At 47.1% G+C, this 12,563-nt stretch overlaps 3 protein-coding genes across 10 annotated transcripts in view; 2 read left to right on the forward strand and 1 right to left on the reverse strand.

Moving 5' to 3' along the window:
- The window catches only part of MUC16 (mucin 16, cell surface associated), a 207,833-nt gene extending 207,619 nt beyond the window's left edge, over positions 1 to 214 (forward strand). Inside the window, exon 93 of the mRNA XM_033195391.1 lies at positions 31 to 214. Coding sequence (XP_033051282.1) covers positions 31 to 129 — 99 coding nt within the window. The 3' untranslated portion in view covers positions 130 to 214. The remainder of the gene's footprint in view (positions 1 to 30) is intronic.
- A 3,355-nt stretch (positions 215 to 3,569) lies between these two features.
- Positions 3,570 to 12,563, forward strand: part of ZNF558 (zinc finger protein 558) — a 33,309-nt gene continuing 24,315 nt past the window's right edge. The window contains exon 1 of the mRNA XM_033196400.1: positions 3,570 to 3,625. The gene's annotated coding sequence lies outside the window, so the exon portion shown is untranslated. The remainder of the gene's footprint in view (positions 3,626 to 12,563) is intronic.
- On the reverse strand, positions 6,083 to 9,749 carry MBD3L1 (methyl-CpG binding domain protein 3 like 1). 8 transcript variants are annotated; one of them, XM_033196409.1, is made up of 3 exons: positions 9,675 to 9,745; positions 8,412 to 8,499; positions 6,083 to 6,738 (listed from the first exon to the last, which is right to left on the reverse strand). In XM_033196409.1, the coding sequence occupies exon 3, from the start codon at positions 6,715 to 6,717 to the stop codon at positions 6,115 to 6,117; it is 603 nt and encodes a 200-aa protein (XP_033052300.1). In that variant the 5' UTR covers positions 6,718 to 6,738; positions 8,412 to 8,499; positions 9,675 to 9,745; the 3' UTR covers positions 6,083 to 6,114. The 8 variants fall into 8 exon arrangements, with proteins under 8 accessions (XP_033052300.1, XP_033052297.1, XP_033052301.1 ...); XM_033196406.1 differs by having other exon boundaries at positions 6,083 to 6,886; XM_033196410.1 differs by having other exon boundaries at positions 8,412 to 8,496; positions 9,675 to 9,726.

The following is a 12,563-nucleotide window of genomic DNA, read 5'->3' on the forward strand; positions in this document are numbered from 1 at the left end:
CATTCTCACGCCTCCTCCTCACCCTCATAGGCGACCACTCGCCGGCGGAAGAAGGAAGGAGAATACAGCTTCCGGCAACAGTGCCCAGGCTACTACCAGTCACACCTAGACCTGGAGGATCTGCAATGACTGGAACTTGCCGGTGCCCGGGGTCCCTTTTCCCCAGCCAGGGTCCAAAGAAGCTTGGCTGGGGCAGAAATAAACCATATTGGTCACAGTCTCTGAGCCTTCCTTGACGTGACCCCTGACTGGTTCATGTTGGACTGAGAGAATCTTCCCCCTTCGTGAAGTCCCGAAGGCAACTCTCAGTTGTGTTTTGTGGTTTCACACCACGTCATCCCTTGGTAACACCAGAATTGGTGAAAATGGTTGTATTAGGCTGTTCTCACACTGTGATAAAGAAATGCCTGGCCGGGGCCGGGCGCGGTGGCTCAAGCCTGTAATCCCAGCACTTTGGGAGGCCGAGACGGGCGGATCACGAGGTCAGGAGATCGAGACCATCCTGGCTAACACGGTGAAACCCCGTCTCTACTAAAAATACAAAAACTAGCCGGGCGAGGTGGCGGGCGCCTGTAGTCCCAGCTACTCGGGAGGCTGAGGCAGGAGAATGGCGTAAACCCGGGAGGCGGAGCTTGCAGTGAGCTGAGATCTGGCCACTGCACTCCAGTCCGGGCGACAGAGTGAGACTCCGCCTCAAAAAAAAAAAAAAAAAAAAAAAGAAATGCCTGGCCGGGAACGGTGGCTCACGCCTGTAATCCCAGCACTTTGGGAGGCCTAGGCAGGTGGATCACTTGAGGTCAGGAGTTCGAGACCAGCCTGGCCAACTTGGTGAAACCCTGTCTCTACTAAAAATACAATAATTAGCCAGGCATGGTGGTGCACGCCTGTAATACCAGCTACTTGGGAGGCTGAGGCACGAGAATCACTTGAACCCAGGAAGCGGAGGTTGCAGTGAGCCAAGATCATGCCACTGCACTCCAGCCTGGGCGACAGAGCGAGACTCTGTCTCAAAAAAAGAAAAAAAAAAAAAACCTGGCCGGGCTCAGTGGCTCACGCCTGTAATCCTAACACTATGGAAGGCCAGGCAGGCAGGTTGCTTGAGCCCAGGAGTTCGAGACCAGCCTGGGAAACATGGCAAAATGCTGTCTCTACAAAAGATTTTTAAAAATAGGCATAGTGGTGCGTGTCTATAGTCCCATCTACCCAGGAGGCAGAGGCAGGAGGATCAACTGAGCCTGGGAGGTCAAGGCTGCAGTGAACTGTGATGGTACCACTGCACTCCAGCCTGGATGACAGAGACAGAGCCTGTCTCAAAAAAAAAAAAAAGAAAGAAAGAAAAGAAAGAAAAAAGAAATACCTGAGACTGGGTCATTTTTAAAGAAAAGAGGTTTAATTGGCCCGCAGTTCTGCAGGCTGTGCAAAAAGCATGATGCCAGCATCTGATCAGCTTCTGGGGAGGTCTCAGGAAGCTTCCAATCATGGTAAAGACCAAGGGAGGGCCAGCATGTCACGAGAGAGGGCCAGCATGTCACATGGCCAGAGCAGGAACAAGAGAGAGTTGGGGGGAGCAAAGGTGCCACACACTTAACCAGATCTCGCAAGTACAGACTCCCTGCTGCAAAGGCAGCATCAAACCATGAAGGATCTGCCTCTATGACCTAAGCACCTCCTTCCAGGCTCCACCTCCAACACTGGGGATTACAAGTCAACATCAGATTTGGTGGGAACACATATCCAAACTGCATTACCGATGACAGGAGACAGGGAAATACTGGGTAGAAGAGGGTGGTTCCCCAGCAAAGACCCCACCCTCAAGCCGGGAGACCCATGGCCCTAAATGGGAACAGGCAATTCCTGTTTTCATGCCTTTTGTCACCTTTTGGCCCACCATGCTCCCCTATTCTGTACCCGTATGAACCCCAAACCCCAGGCTCCACAAGCAGAGGAATGGCAGAACGACACAGCAGAGAGAAGAGAAGGAGTATCTGAATGCCAAGAGGAGTTCAGCTGGGGACAGTTGGAGAGCAGACCAGCCACCAGATGGCCAAACTCCAGGGGAAGATCATCTTCCCACTCCATCCCCCTTCCAGCTCCCCATCCATCCCACTGAGAGCCACCTCCCCCATTCAATAAAACCCTGGCATTCATCCTTCAAGTCTGTGTGTGACCTAATTCTTCCTGGATGCTGGACAAGGACCTGGGTACCAAGAGGGCACTGAGCTGGTTAACACTTAAGCCATCTACAGACAGCAAAGCTAAAGGAGCACAACGTAACACATACACCCCTGGACACTGCCGTGGGGCCAGAGCCCAGGGGCACTCGCCCCGGCTCCTGCACCTGCCTGCCTGTGTGTTCCCCATCCCATAAGGAGTTTCAGTGCACCCAGCAGCCAAACAGATGAGCCACAGCCCTGTCTCATGTCCTGCAAGGGAGCTCAGGGAATCCTCTTGTTTCATTGATATAGAAATTGCCATCGTGGAGGCCGGGCACAGTGGCTCACACTTGTAATCCCAGCACTTTGGGAGACCAAGGCAGGCAGATCACCTGAGGTCAGGAGTTCAAGAACAGCCTGACCAACATGATGACACTTCATCTCTACTAAAAATACAAAAAATTAGCTGGGTGTGGTGATGGGTGCCTGTAATCCCAGCTACACGGGAGGCTGAGGCAGGAGAGGCACTTGAACCTGAGAGGTGGAGGTTGCAGTGAGCTAAGATTGCACCACTGCACTCCAGCCTGGGTGACAGAGCAAGAATGCATTTCAAAAGAAAAAGAAAAAAGAAATTGCCATGGTGGAAAATCAACATTCCACTTCAGTGTGAGGTCTCCCTCCTTTGTCACTCAGTACTTGCCCACCCTTGACTCCTATACCAGCCATCACACCCATCCTGTTCCTTCATATTCCCATACCCCCGCCCCCAAGAAACCCTGGCAGTTGCAAGTTTCTCTTCTGCTATTTCATTCTCTGAAACTTGAATGCACCAGAGTTTCCAGATTAGTGTTCCCTGGGTGGCATCTTACCCATCTCACAGGTCCTCTACGATGGAAAGTAGACCAAGAAGGCATAAACGGGTCAGAAATGGTTCTTTGGGCCAGGCACAGTGGCTCACACTTGTAATCCCAGCATGTTGTGAGACCACAGCAGGAGGATTGCCTGAGGCCAGGAATTAGAGACCAGTCTTGGCAACATAATGCGACCCCCATCTCTACTAAAAAGGAAAAATAGCTGGATGTGGTGGCACGCACCTATAGTCCCAGCTAGTAGGGAGGCCAAGGCAGGAAGATCCCTTGAGCCCAGGAGGTTGAGGCTGCAGTATGATCGCACCACTGCACTCCAAGCCTGGGCAACAGAGACCCCATCTCTAAAAAAAAATAGAATGCAGTATCTATATTATGTATAGCTTCCCTAAAAATTTATTATTTTAAAATTTCATCTTTTCTGCTCTGTGCCTCCACGTGGTAATCATCTGAACCCTAGAATGTGGGGATTTTTTTGTTTCTGTTTTGTTTTGTTTTGTTTTTTGAGATGGAGTCTCACTCTGTTGCCCTCAGCTCACTGCAACCACCGCCTCCCAGATTCAAGCGATTCTCCTGCCTCAGCCTCCCGAGTAGCTGGGATTACAGGTGCGTGCCACCACACCCAGCTAATTTTTGTATTTTTAGTAGAGACGGGTTTCCCCATGTTGGCCAGACTGGTCTTGAACGCCTGACCTCAGGTGATCCACCCACCTTGACCTCCCAAAGTGCTGGGATTACAGACGTGAGCCACCATGTCCAGTCTTAGAATGTGTTTTAATGTTTTGTTTGCTTGAAGAAAAAAAAAAATAGCCTACATCCAGCCTATATGACTTTTTTAAGATTCCACATAGAAGTGAGGTTAATGCAGTATTTTCTTTCTGTGTCTGACTTAATTCACTTATCTTTTTTTTTTTTTTTTTTTTTTTTGAGACGGAGTCTCGCTCTGTCGCCCAGGCTGGAGTGCAGTGGCCGGATCTCAGCTCACTGCAAGCTCCGCCTCCCGGGTTTATGCCATTCTCCTGCCTCAGTCTCCCGAGTAGCTGAGACTACAGGCGCCCGCCACCTCGCCCAGCTAGTTTTTTTTGTATTTTTTAGTAGAGACGGGGTTTCACTGAGTTAGCCAGGATGGTCTCCATCTCCTGACCTTGTGATCCGCTCGTCTTGATGTGGCTTGAGTCACTGCACCCGGCCTCACTTATCTTAAAGTCAGTAGGCAGTAATCAAGGTCATGAAATTATTCAGTGCTTTGTCCTCATCATCACAGGACAAAGCCTACCTAATCAGAATTTATTATTATTTTTGTGAAATATCCCAGTTGATTCCAAAATAATATTTCAGGGAAGAATTTTTATATTTACGTTCTCAAATAAGCTATCTAACTCTAGTTATTTTTCTGTTCCTGATTGCCCGTTAATTTAGAGTTGCATTTAATGAAATACCAAACTTTCCCTGATTCTCTAGATCTATATGGGTTTGAAATTTGATTCAGGGAAGTTGACACAATTTGAGGGATAATAATACCAAGAGAAACTTTTCAGGCCAAGCATGGTGGCTCATGCATGTAATCGCAGCACTTTGGCAGGCTGAGGCGGGCAAATCACACAAGGTAAGGAGTTTGAGACCAACCTGACCAACATGATGAAACCTCATCTCTACTAAAAATACAAAACTTAGCTGGGCGTGGTAGTGGCCACCCATAATCCCAGTCACTTGGGAGGCTGAGGCATGAGAATCGCTCCAACCCAGGAGGCAGAGGTTGCAGTGAGCCAAGATCGTACCACTGCACTCCAGCCAGGGGGACAGAGTAAGACCCCTGTCTCAAAAAAAGAAAAGAGAGAGAGAGACTTTTCAGTGTTATGAAATCTAACAGTGCACCATCGTTCTGCTTATTGGGATTAAGAGTTAAAGTCTATTTGTCTACTTGGCTGATCAAGCTTATTGAATTATTCCAGTGCTTTTAATCATTATTTGCTTTTGTTTGATGGATTTACCAGTTTCTGAGATTGATGTGTTAAAAATGATAGAATACTGGCCAGGCACGGTGGCCCACACCTGTAATCCCAGCATTTTGGGAGGCTGAGGTGGGAGGATTGATTGAGTCTAGGAGTTTGAGACCAGCCTGGGCAACAGAATGAGACCTTGTCTCTGCAAAGAATAGAAAAAAATTAGCCGGGGCTGGGCGCCGTGGCTCAAGCCTGTAATCCCAGCACTTTGGGAGGCCGAGACGGGCGGATCACGAGGTCAGGAGATCGAGACCATCCTGGCTAATATGGTGAAACCCCGTCTCTACTAAAAAATACAAAAAACTAGCCGGGCGAGGTGGCGGGCGCCTATAGTCTCAGCTACTCAGGAGGCTGAGGCAGGAGAATGGCGTAAACCCGGGAGGCGGAGCTTGCAGTGAGCTGAGATCCTGCCACTGCACTCCAGCCTGGGTGACAGAGCGAGACTCCGTCTCAAAAAAAAAAATTAGCCCGGTGTAATGGCATGTGCCTGTAGTCCCAGTTACTCAGGAGGCTGAGGCAAGAGGATCACCTGAGCCCAAGAGTTCAAGACTGCAGTGAGGTTTTGTTTGTTTGTTTTTTTGTCTGGTTTTTGTTTGCTTTGTTTTATGGGTTTGTTTTTTGTTTTTGAGACAGAGTGTTGCTCTGTTGCCCAGGATGGAATGCAGTGGCATGATCTCAGCTCACTGCAACCTCTGCCTCCTGGGTTCCAGCGATTCCCCTGCCTCAGCCTCCCAAATAGTTGGGACTACAGGTGTACATCACCACACCCAGCTAAGTTTTGTATTTTTTGTAGAGACAGGGTTTCACCATGTTGACCAGGCTGGTCTTGAACTCCTGATCTCAAGCAATCTGCCCACCCCAGCCTCCCACAGTGCTGGGATTACAGGCATGAGCCACTGCGCCCTGTTCTGAGCTTACTTACTTAGGTGCTCTTAGGTGCTCACCCAGCCTAATTTTTTTTTTTTTTTTTTTAAGTATTGGCATATTTTAAAGTTTCAAGAGCTTAAAGCAAAAAACAAAACAAAACAAAAAAAATCATTGTGAACACTATAAAGAGATGTTAATAAAGGATTACGCTTTATTTCATCTGCACTATCTTCCCTTTCTTTCATAGCGTTTTTCAGGACAGCCTTCTTGGTCCCTCACTTTCTCTGCCTCATTAGCGAGTCCATCCGCAATCAATGCTATTGCGAGTCTCTCTCTGACTGTCTTCACTTTCCATTCCTGTTTCCTGATATCTTCCTCGGTGACCAGAAACTGTTTGCAGAGGAGCTGTGAGATACCCACGCCCTCTCTGGGAACTATCTCCACCACATCTGAAGAGCAAGCAAGGTGGGGCATGGGGCAGGAGTGCTCCAGACCACCGGTAAGATCTCCCAGCAGAGATCCACCTGTGTAACTAGGGACAAGTTTTTGCAAAGTATTGGCAAGATCCAAAGTACTTAAAAGTTCCCCTGCACTGCTGTAAGCCTGCAGTCCTTGCAGTCTCTTCTGCCAGCAGACCTGCTGAGGCTTCTCCAAGCTCTCCTCCCATTGATGGTATCTGACCTCATTGCCAGGATGGGGTGTAATCCTTGTAACTGGCCTCTTGAATGTGTAGCTGGACATTCTCAGAGGGATTGAGGTGCTCAAGCCAGGCTTTGATTTGCATTGGTTTACACAGTCACGTTGCTTCCTCTGTGAACTCTTGCCCATCACACTTCTTTTCCTCTTACACTGTTAAAATAAGTCATGAAACGGGGTGAAATTGATCAATGAAGCCTGCCTTCTCAGGACAAGGATCTCAGCTGCTTTGGACTTTCATCCTTCCTCTCTCCCTCTGGAGATAGGTCTGACCTGCTTCCTGGGATATCATCAGGGAGATCTGAGTCAAGTACAGAAAGTTCAAGGTCAAAACTCTCCTTCATCATCCTGCAAACCCCCTCCTTGTTTGAGTACTATTTTATTCTCTTTCTGCCCTTGTCACTCTTAAATGCTCAAGTCCTGATACTCCCTCTCATGACACACATGACAGTCTTTTTCTAAATCTCAAATCTTGCCTTTGTTTTGTTTTGTTTTGTTTTCTTTTTGGTCCTGCTCCGACACTCGGACTGGAGTTGCCGCGGTGCAATCACAGCTCACTGCGGCCTTTACCTCCCCAGGCTCAAGTGATTCACCTGACTGAGCCTCCCGAGTAGCTGGGATTACAGGCGTGCATCACCATGCCTGGCTAATTGTGGTTTTTGTAGAGACGAGGTTTCACCACCTTGTCCAGGCTGGTCTGGAATGCCTGAACTCAATGATCCCCCCACCTCGACCTCCCAAAGTGCTGGGATTACAGGCATGGGCCACCATGTCCAGCCCAAATCCTGCCATTCTTATGCATTACTTGACTATTCATCTGGTTAACAATTGAACTCTTGGTTTGCACAGTTCCTGCAGCTTGTAAGTCAATAATGAAATTATCAACTGCTCTGCTCCTCGAGCCTTAATCCCACACCCCAGACATTTTCAGCAACCCAAACGGCCATGCTCAAAAATAAATAATTCAGGCCTGGCACAGCAGCTTACGCCTGTAATCCCAGCACTTTGGGAGGCCGAGGCAGGTGAATCGCTTGAGGTCAGGAGTTCAAGACCAGCCTGGCCAACATGGCAAAACCCCATCTCTACAAAAAATACAAAAATTAGCTGGGTGTGGTGGTGCACATCTGTAATCCCAGCTGCTCGGGAGGCTGAGGCAGGAGAATAGCTTGAACCCGGGAGCTGGAGGTTGCAGTGAGCCGAGATCTCACTACTGTACTCCAGTCTGGGCGACGGAGCGAGACTGTCTCTAAATAAATAAACAAATAAATAAATAAATAAACCAGAAAACTTATTCACTCACTATAAATTTCTGATTTCCAGGTTTTTAAATTCAAATACCCATACCATAGATAGCTATTCTTGAAGAACACACCTTGAGGAACAGGCATCTACGATTTGGGTATTTGAATCAGTCCAGACCTCCGTATCTTCACCTTCCTCTCTCTCCTCTGATTCCTACCACTCTTGGATTCTGCAGTCTGTGACCTCAATATTTCCCTTAGAGGCCAGGCACGGTGGCTCACGCCTGTAATCTCAGCACTTTGGGAGTCCGAGGTGGGTGGATCACTTGAGGCCAGGAGTTCAAGACCAGCCTGGCCAACACGGTGAAACCCCATCCCTACCAAAAAAAAAAAAAAAAAAATTAGCTGGGCATGGTGGTGCACACCTGTAGTCCCAGCTACTCAGGGGGCTGAGGTGGAAGAATCACTTGAACCCAGGAGGTGGAGGTTGTGGCGAGCGGAGATCACACGGCTGCACTCCAGCCTGAGCACAGAATGAGACCCTATCTTAAAAAAATTCACTTAGATTAATCCAAAATTCCTTACCACTTATCATATCCACCTTGTAAAACTTCAAGCTTGGACGGTCCCTATTATCTGTGACGCCATGGCTACCACCGTCATATGACCACTGCTGGAAAAAGAATCACATGACATGACGTCTTAGTGCCAGTGTAAATACAAAATATTCTCCATCAACTGGGAAGAATCCATCATGCGTAGAAACTTTATTTTCTGTGTATTCATTGTCATGTTTACCCCTTGATTTTCCCCAAAACTTGTTGCAAAATTTTCTCCAGCTTTCTTTTTTCCTCATAGATATTTAATTTTCCTTAACTTACCTGATGGTTCCCAAAGACGTGAGTTGCCGAATCTGCAAATATCCCTGATAAGCATCGAATGTTTCCAAATTTCCTTTAATTGTATTTAAAGAGATTTCCTGCCAGGCACGGTGGCTCACGCATGTAATCCCAGCACTGTGGTAGGCTGAGGCGGGAGAGCCACTTGAACCCAGGAGTTTGAGACCAGTCAGGGCAACATAGGGAGAACCCCATCTCTACTAAAAATTAAAGAGTTAGCTGGGGGTGATGATACACATCTGAGGTCCTAGTTGAACGAGAGAGGCTGAGCCAAGAGGATAGCTTGTGCCCAGAAGGTCGAGGTTGCAGCGAGGGGCGATCAGGCCACTGCACTCTAGTCTTGGCCAAAGAGCAAGACTCTGTCTCTTAAATAAATAAATATATTTCCTTTATCCACCAAGAGTGATCTGAGCCTCATTCCTTCTTCCTTTTTGTTAATTTTATGCTTCCAATATTGCAACGTAACCCTTGTATCTTTTTTTTTTTTTTTTTGAGATGGAGTCCAACTCTGTAGCCCAGGCTGGAGTACAGTGGGACGATCTGGGCTCACTGCAACCTCTGCTGCCCCGGTTCAAGCAATTATCTTGCCTCAGCCTCCCAAGTAGCTGGGATTACAGGCACACACCTATATGCCCAGCTAATTTTTTAGTATTTTTAGTAGAGATGGGGTTTCACCATGTTGGCGAGAGTGGCCTCGAACTCCTGACCTCATGATCTGCCTGCCTTAACCTCCCAAAGTGCTGGGATTACAGGCGACACTGTATCTTTAACTTATATTTTTCTACTGAATCCCTTCTTCAGCATTTAAACATGTTCAAGTTTCTCCTAGCTACACAGACACTCCTAAACTTCCTGGGACCCGCTCCTTCACCACTACTCTCTATCCCTTCCCCTTAGCTATGAACCACTAAGAAAAGATCATCTATATCTATGTCTCCTGTCTCCTCACCTCCAGCTAACTCCTCAGGCCACTCCAAACTTCTGTTTTCTTTCACTGTTCTATGGCTGCTTCTGTTGCTAAGGCCACGATGACCCCTTTGTTGTTAGATTCCAAAGGAATTCTCATTATTCATCTGACATGACTCTTGAAGTGGAAAGCTTTGAAGTATGCTCGGAACAACCTGGACATGTGAATCTTACTTTACAGCTGTGACCCTAGAAAATCTAAATACAGCCAGGCACGGTGGCTCACACCTGTAATCCCAGCACTTTTGGAGGCCGAGGCAGAGGCAGGCAGATCACGAGGTCAGGAGATCGAGACCATCCTGGCTAACATGGTGAAACCCCATCTCTACTAAAAATACAAAATATTAGCCATGATATTAATACAGGTGGGTGTGGTGGTGCACACCTGTAGTCCCAGCTACTTGGAAGACTGAGGCAGGAGAATGGCGTGAACCTGGGAGGCGGATTTTGCAGTGAGCCGAGATCACCCCACTGCACTCCAGCCTGGGTGACAGTGCGAGACTCTGTCTCAAAAACAAAAAAAGAAAAGAAAAGAAAAGAAAAGAAAAGAAAAAAAAAATCTACATATGGGGCAGGTACATCTGATAACATTCAACTCGCAAACTGAGATGTGCCATCAGTGGAAAGTACAAACTGGATTTCTGGAACTCATTACAAAAAAACAAAAATCATTTAAAAGAGCTCATGTGGAGTCCTAATAAGTAACCAACAACAAGGAAGGGGCCCCTGGTTGGGGAAGAACAATTGTTCTGAGGGATGGCTAACTGCCAGCAACACACTGGTCTGACATCCTGTTGCAGAAGACCTCGGTCTGCACATAGTCCCAGCAACATGACCTTATCTGCACACCTTACGTGCACGTGGCCACCTCCAGCACGACCCTACAAAATTCCCTCCAACCTCTTCCTGTTTGCAAACAGCCCCTTCTCTTCTGTGCTGCCTGTTGCATCCTTGCAACCTACCTTCATACCTTCTCTAATAAATCTTTCTTTACCTACAACTGTCTTGGGAAATTATTTTACCGCCCACAACGCCAGCCCCAGCCAGTCACAACTGCAACGTCTCAATAATTTTTTTTACATTGATTGCATGCACAAATGAGAATTATGTTGGCTACCATGGGTTAAAAGAGACTTTTAGAATTCATTGTGTGTGGCATGCCATCTGTGGCTGAGATGCTATATTCGTGCTTACCTAGGAGTTATCACCGGACAGCCTGTGTTCTGTGCATGCTTGGTTGTTGGCACAGTTGCACAGCCTTCAAAATATTTAATATCTCTTGTTATTGGCTGTCTTTTAAATTATCCCAGTGGGTGTGAAGTGATATTTTATGGAAGTTTTGATATTAACTTCCCTAATAATTAAAGGGGCTGAGCATCTTTTCATGTACATATTTGCCATTTGTGTATCTTCTTTGTAGAAATGACTATTCAAGGGGGCCGGGCGCGGTGGCTCAAGCCTGTAATCCCAGCACTTTGGGAGGCCGAGACAGGCGATCACGACGTCAGGAGATTGAGACCATCCTGGCTAATAAGGTGAAACCCTGTCTCTACTAAAAAATACAAAAAACTAGCCGGGCGAGGTGGCGGGCGCCTGTAGTCCCAGCTACTCGGGAGGCTAAGGCAGGAGAATGGCATAAACCCGGGAGGCGGAGCTTGCAGTGAGCTGAGATCCGGCCACTGCACTCCAGCCTGGGCGACAGAGATTCCGTCTCAAAAAAAAATAAGAAATGACTATTCAAAGTCTTTGTTCATTTTGCAGGCTGGGTGCAGGGGCTCACACCTGTAATCCCAGCACTTTGGGAGACCAAAGCAGGCAGATCAATTGAGGTCAGGAGTTCAAGACCAGCCTGGCCAATGTGGCAAAACCCTGTCTCTGCTAAAAATACAAAAATTAGCCAGGCATGGTGGCGAGCGCCTGTGGTCCCAGCTACTTGGAAGGCTGAGATGGGAGAATCGCTTGAATCCAGGAGGCAGAGGTTGCAGTGAGCCAAAATGGTGCCACCGCACTTTAGCCTGGGTGACAGAGGGAGACTCCATCTCAACAAAAAAAACCTCTTTGTCCACTTTTAATTGGGTATCTTTATACTGCTGAGTTGCAAGGCTTTGTATATTTTGAATACAAGTCACATTATCAGATAAATCATTTGTAAATGTTTTCACCCAGTGCATGGTTGTCTTTTTTCTTGATGGTGTCCTTTGAAGCATCAATGTTTTTTAATGTTAAATCCAATTTATCTATTTTTTCTTTTGTCACCTGTTTTTGATGTCATATCTAAGAAACAATTGCCTAAACCAAGATCATAAAGTTTGACGCTTATGTTTTCTTCCAAAAAGTTTATAGTTTTAGCTGTTACCTGTAGCTCTATGATCTATTTTGAGCTCACTTTTGTACACGGTATGAAGTAGAGATCCAATTTCTTTTTTTTTCTTTCTTTTTTTTTTTCTTTTAGACAGTCTCGCTCTGTTCCCAGGCTGGAGTGCAGTGGCACAATCTCGGCTCGCTGCAATCTCCACCTTCTGGGTTCAAACGATTCTGCTACCTCAGCCTCCCGAGCAGCTGGGACTACAGGCTCCCACCACCACACCCAGCTAATTTTTGTATTTTTAGTAGATGGGGTTTCACCATGTTGGCCAGGATGGTCTCGATCTCTTGACCTCATGATCTGCCCACCTCGGCCTCCCAAAGTGCTGGGGTTACAAGCGTGAGCCACCACACCCAGGCCAATTTCACTCTTTTGCATATTGGCATCTAGTTGTCCCAGTGCAATTTTTGAAGAGAACATTCTTTCCACAGTGAACTTTCCTAGTATATTGAATTTCGAACTTGTTCATTTTTGCTTAAACTTCCTTCAGCCATCTGAGAATGATTA

This window comes from Trachypithecus francoisi, unplaced genomic scaffold (assembly GCF_009764315.1).
Source record: "Trachypithecus francoisi isolate TF-2019V2 unplaced genomic scaffold, Tfra_2.0 Lachesis_group5, whole genome shotgun sequence".
NCBI lineage: Eukaryota > Metazoa > Chordata > Mammalia > Primates > Cercopithecidae > Trachypithecus > Trachypithecus francoisi.

Bases quoted from the DNA above. Each gene is read 5' to 3' on its own strand.
- MBD3L1 (XM_033196411.1), bottom strand. From the start codon at position 6,717: ATGGGCAAGAGTTCACAGAGGAAGCAACGTGACTGTGTAAACCAATGC.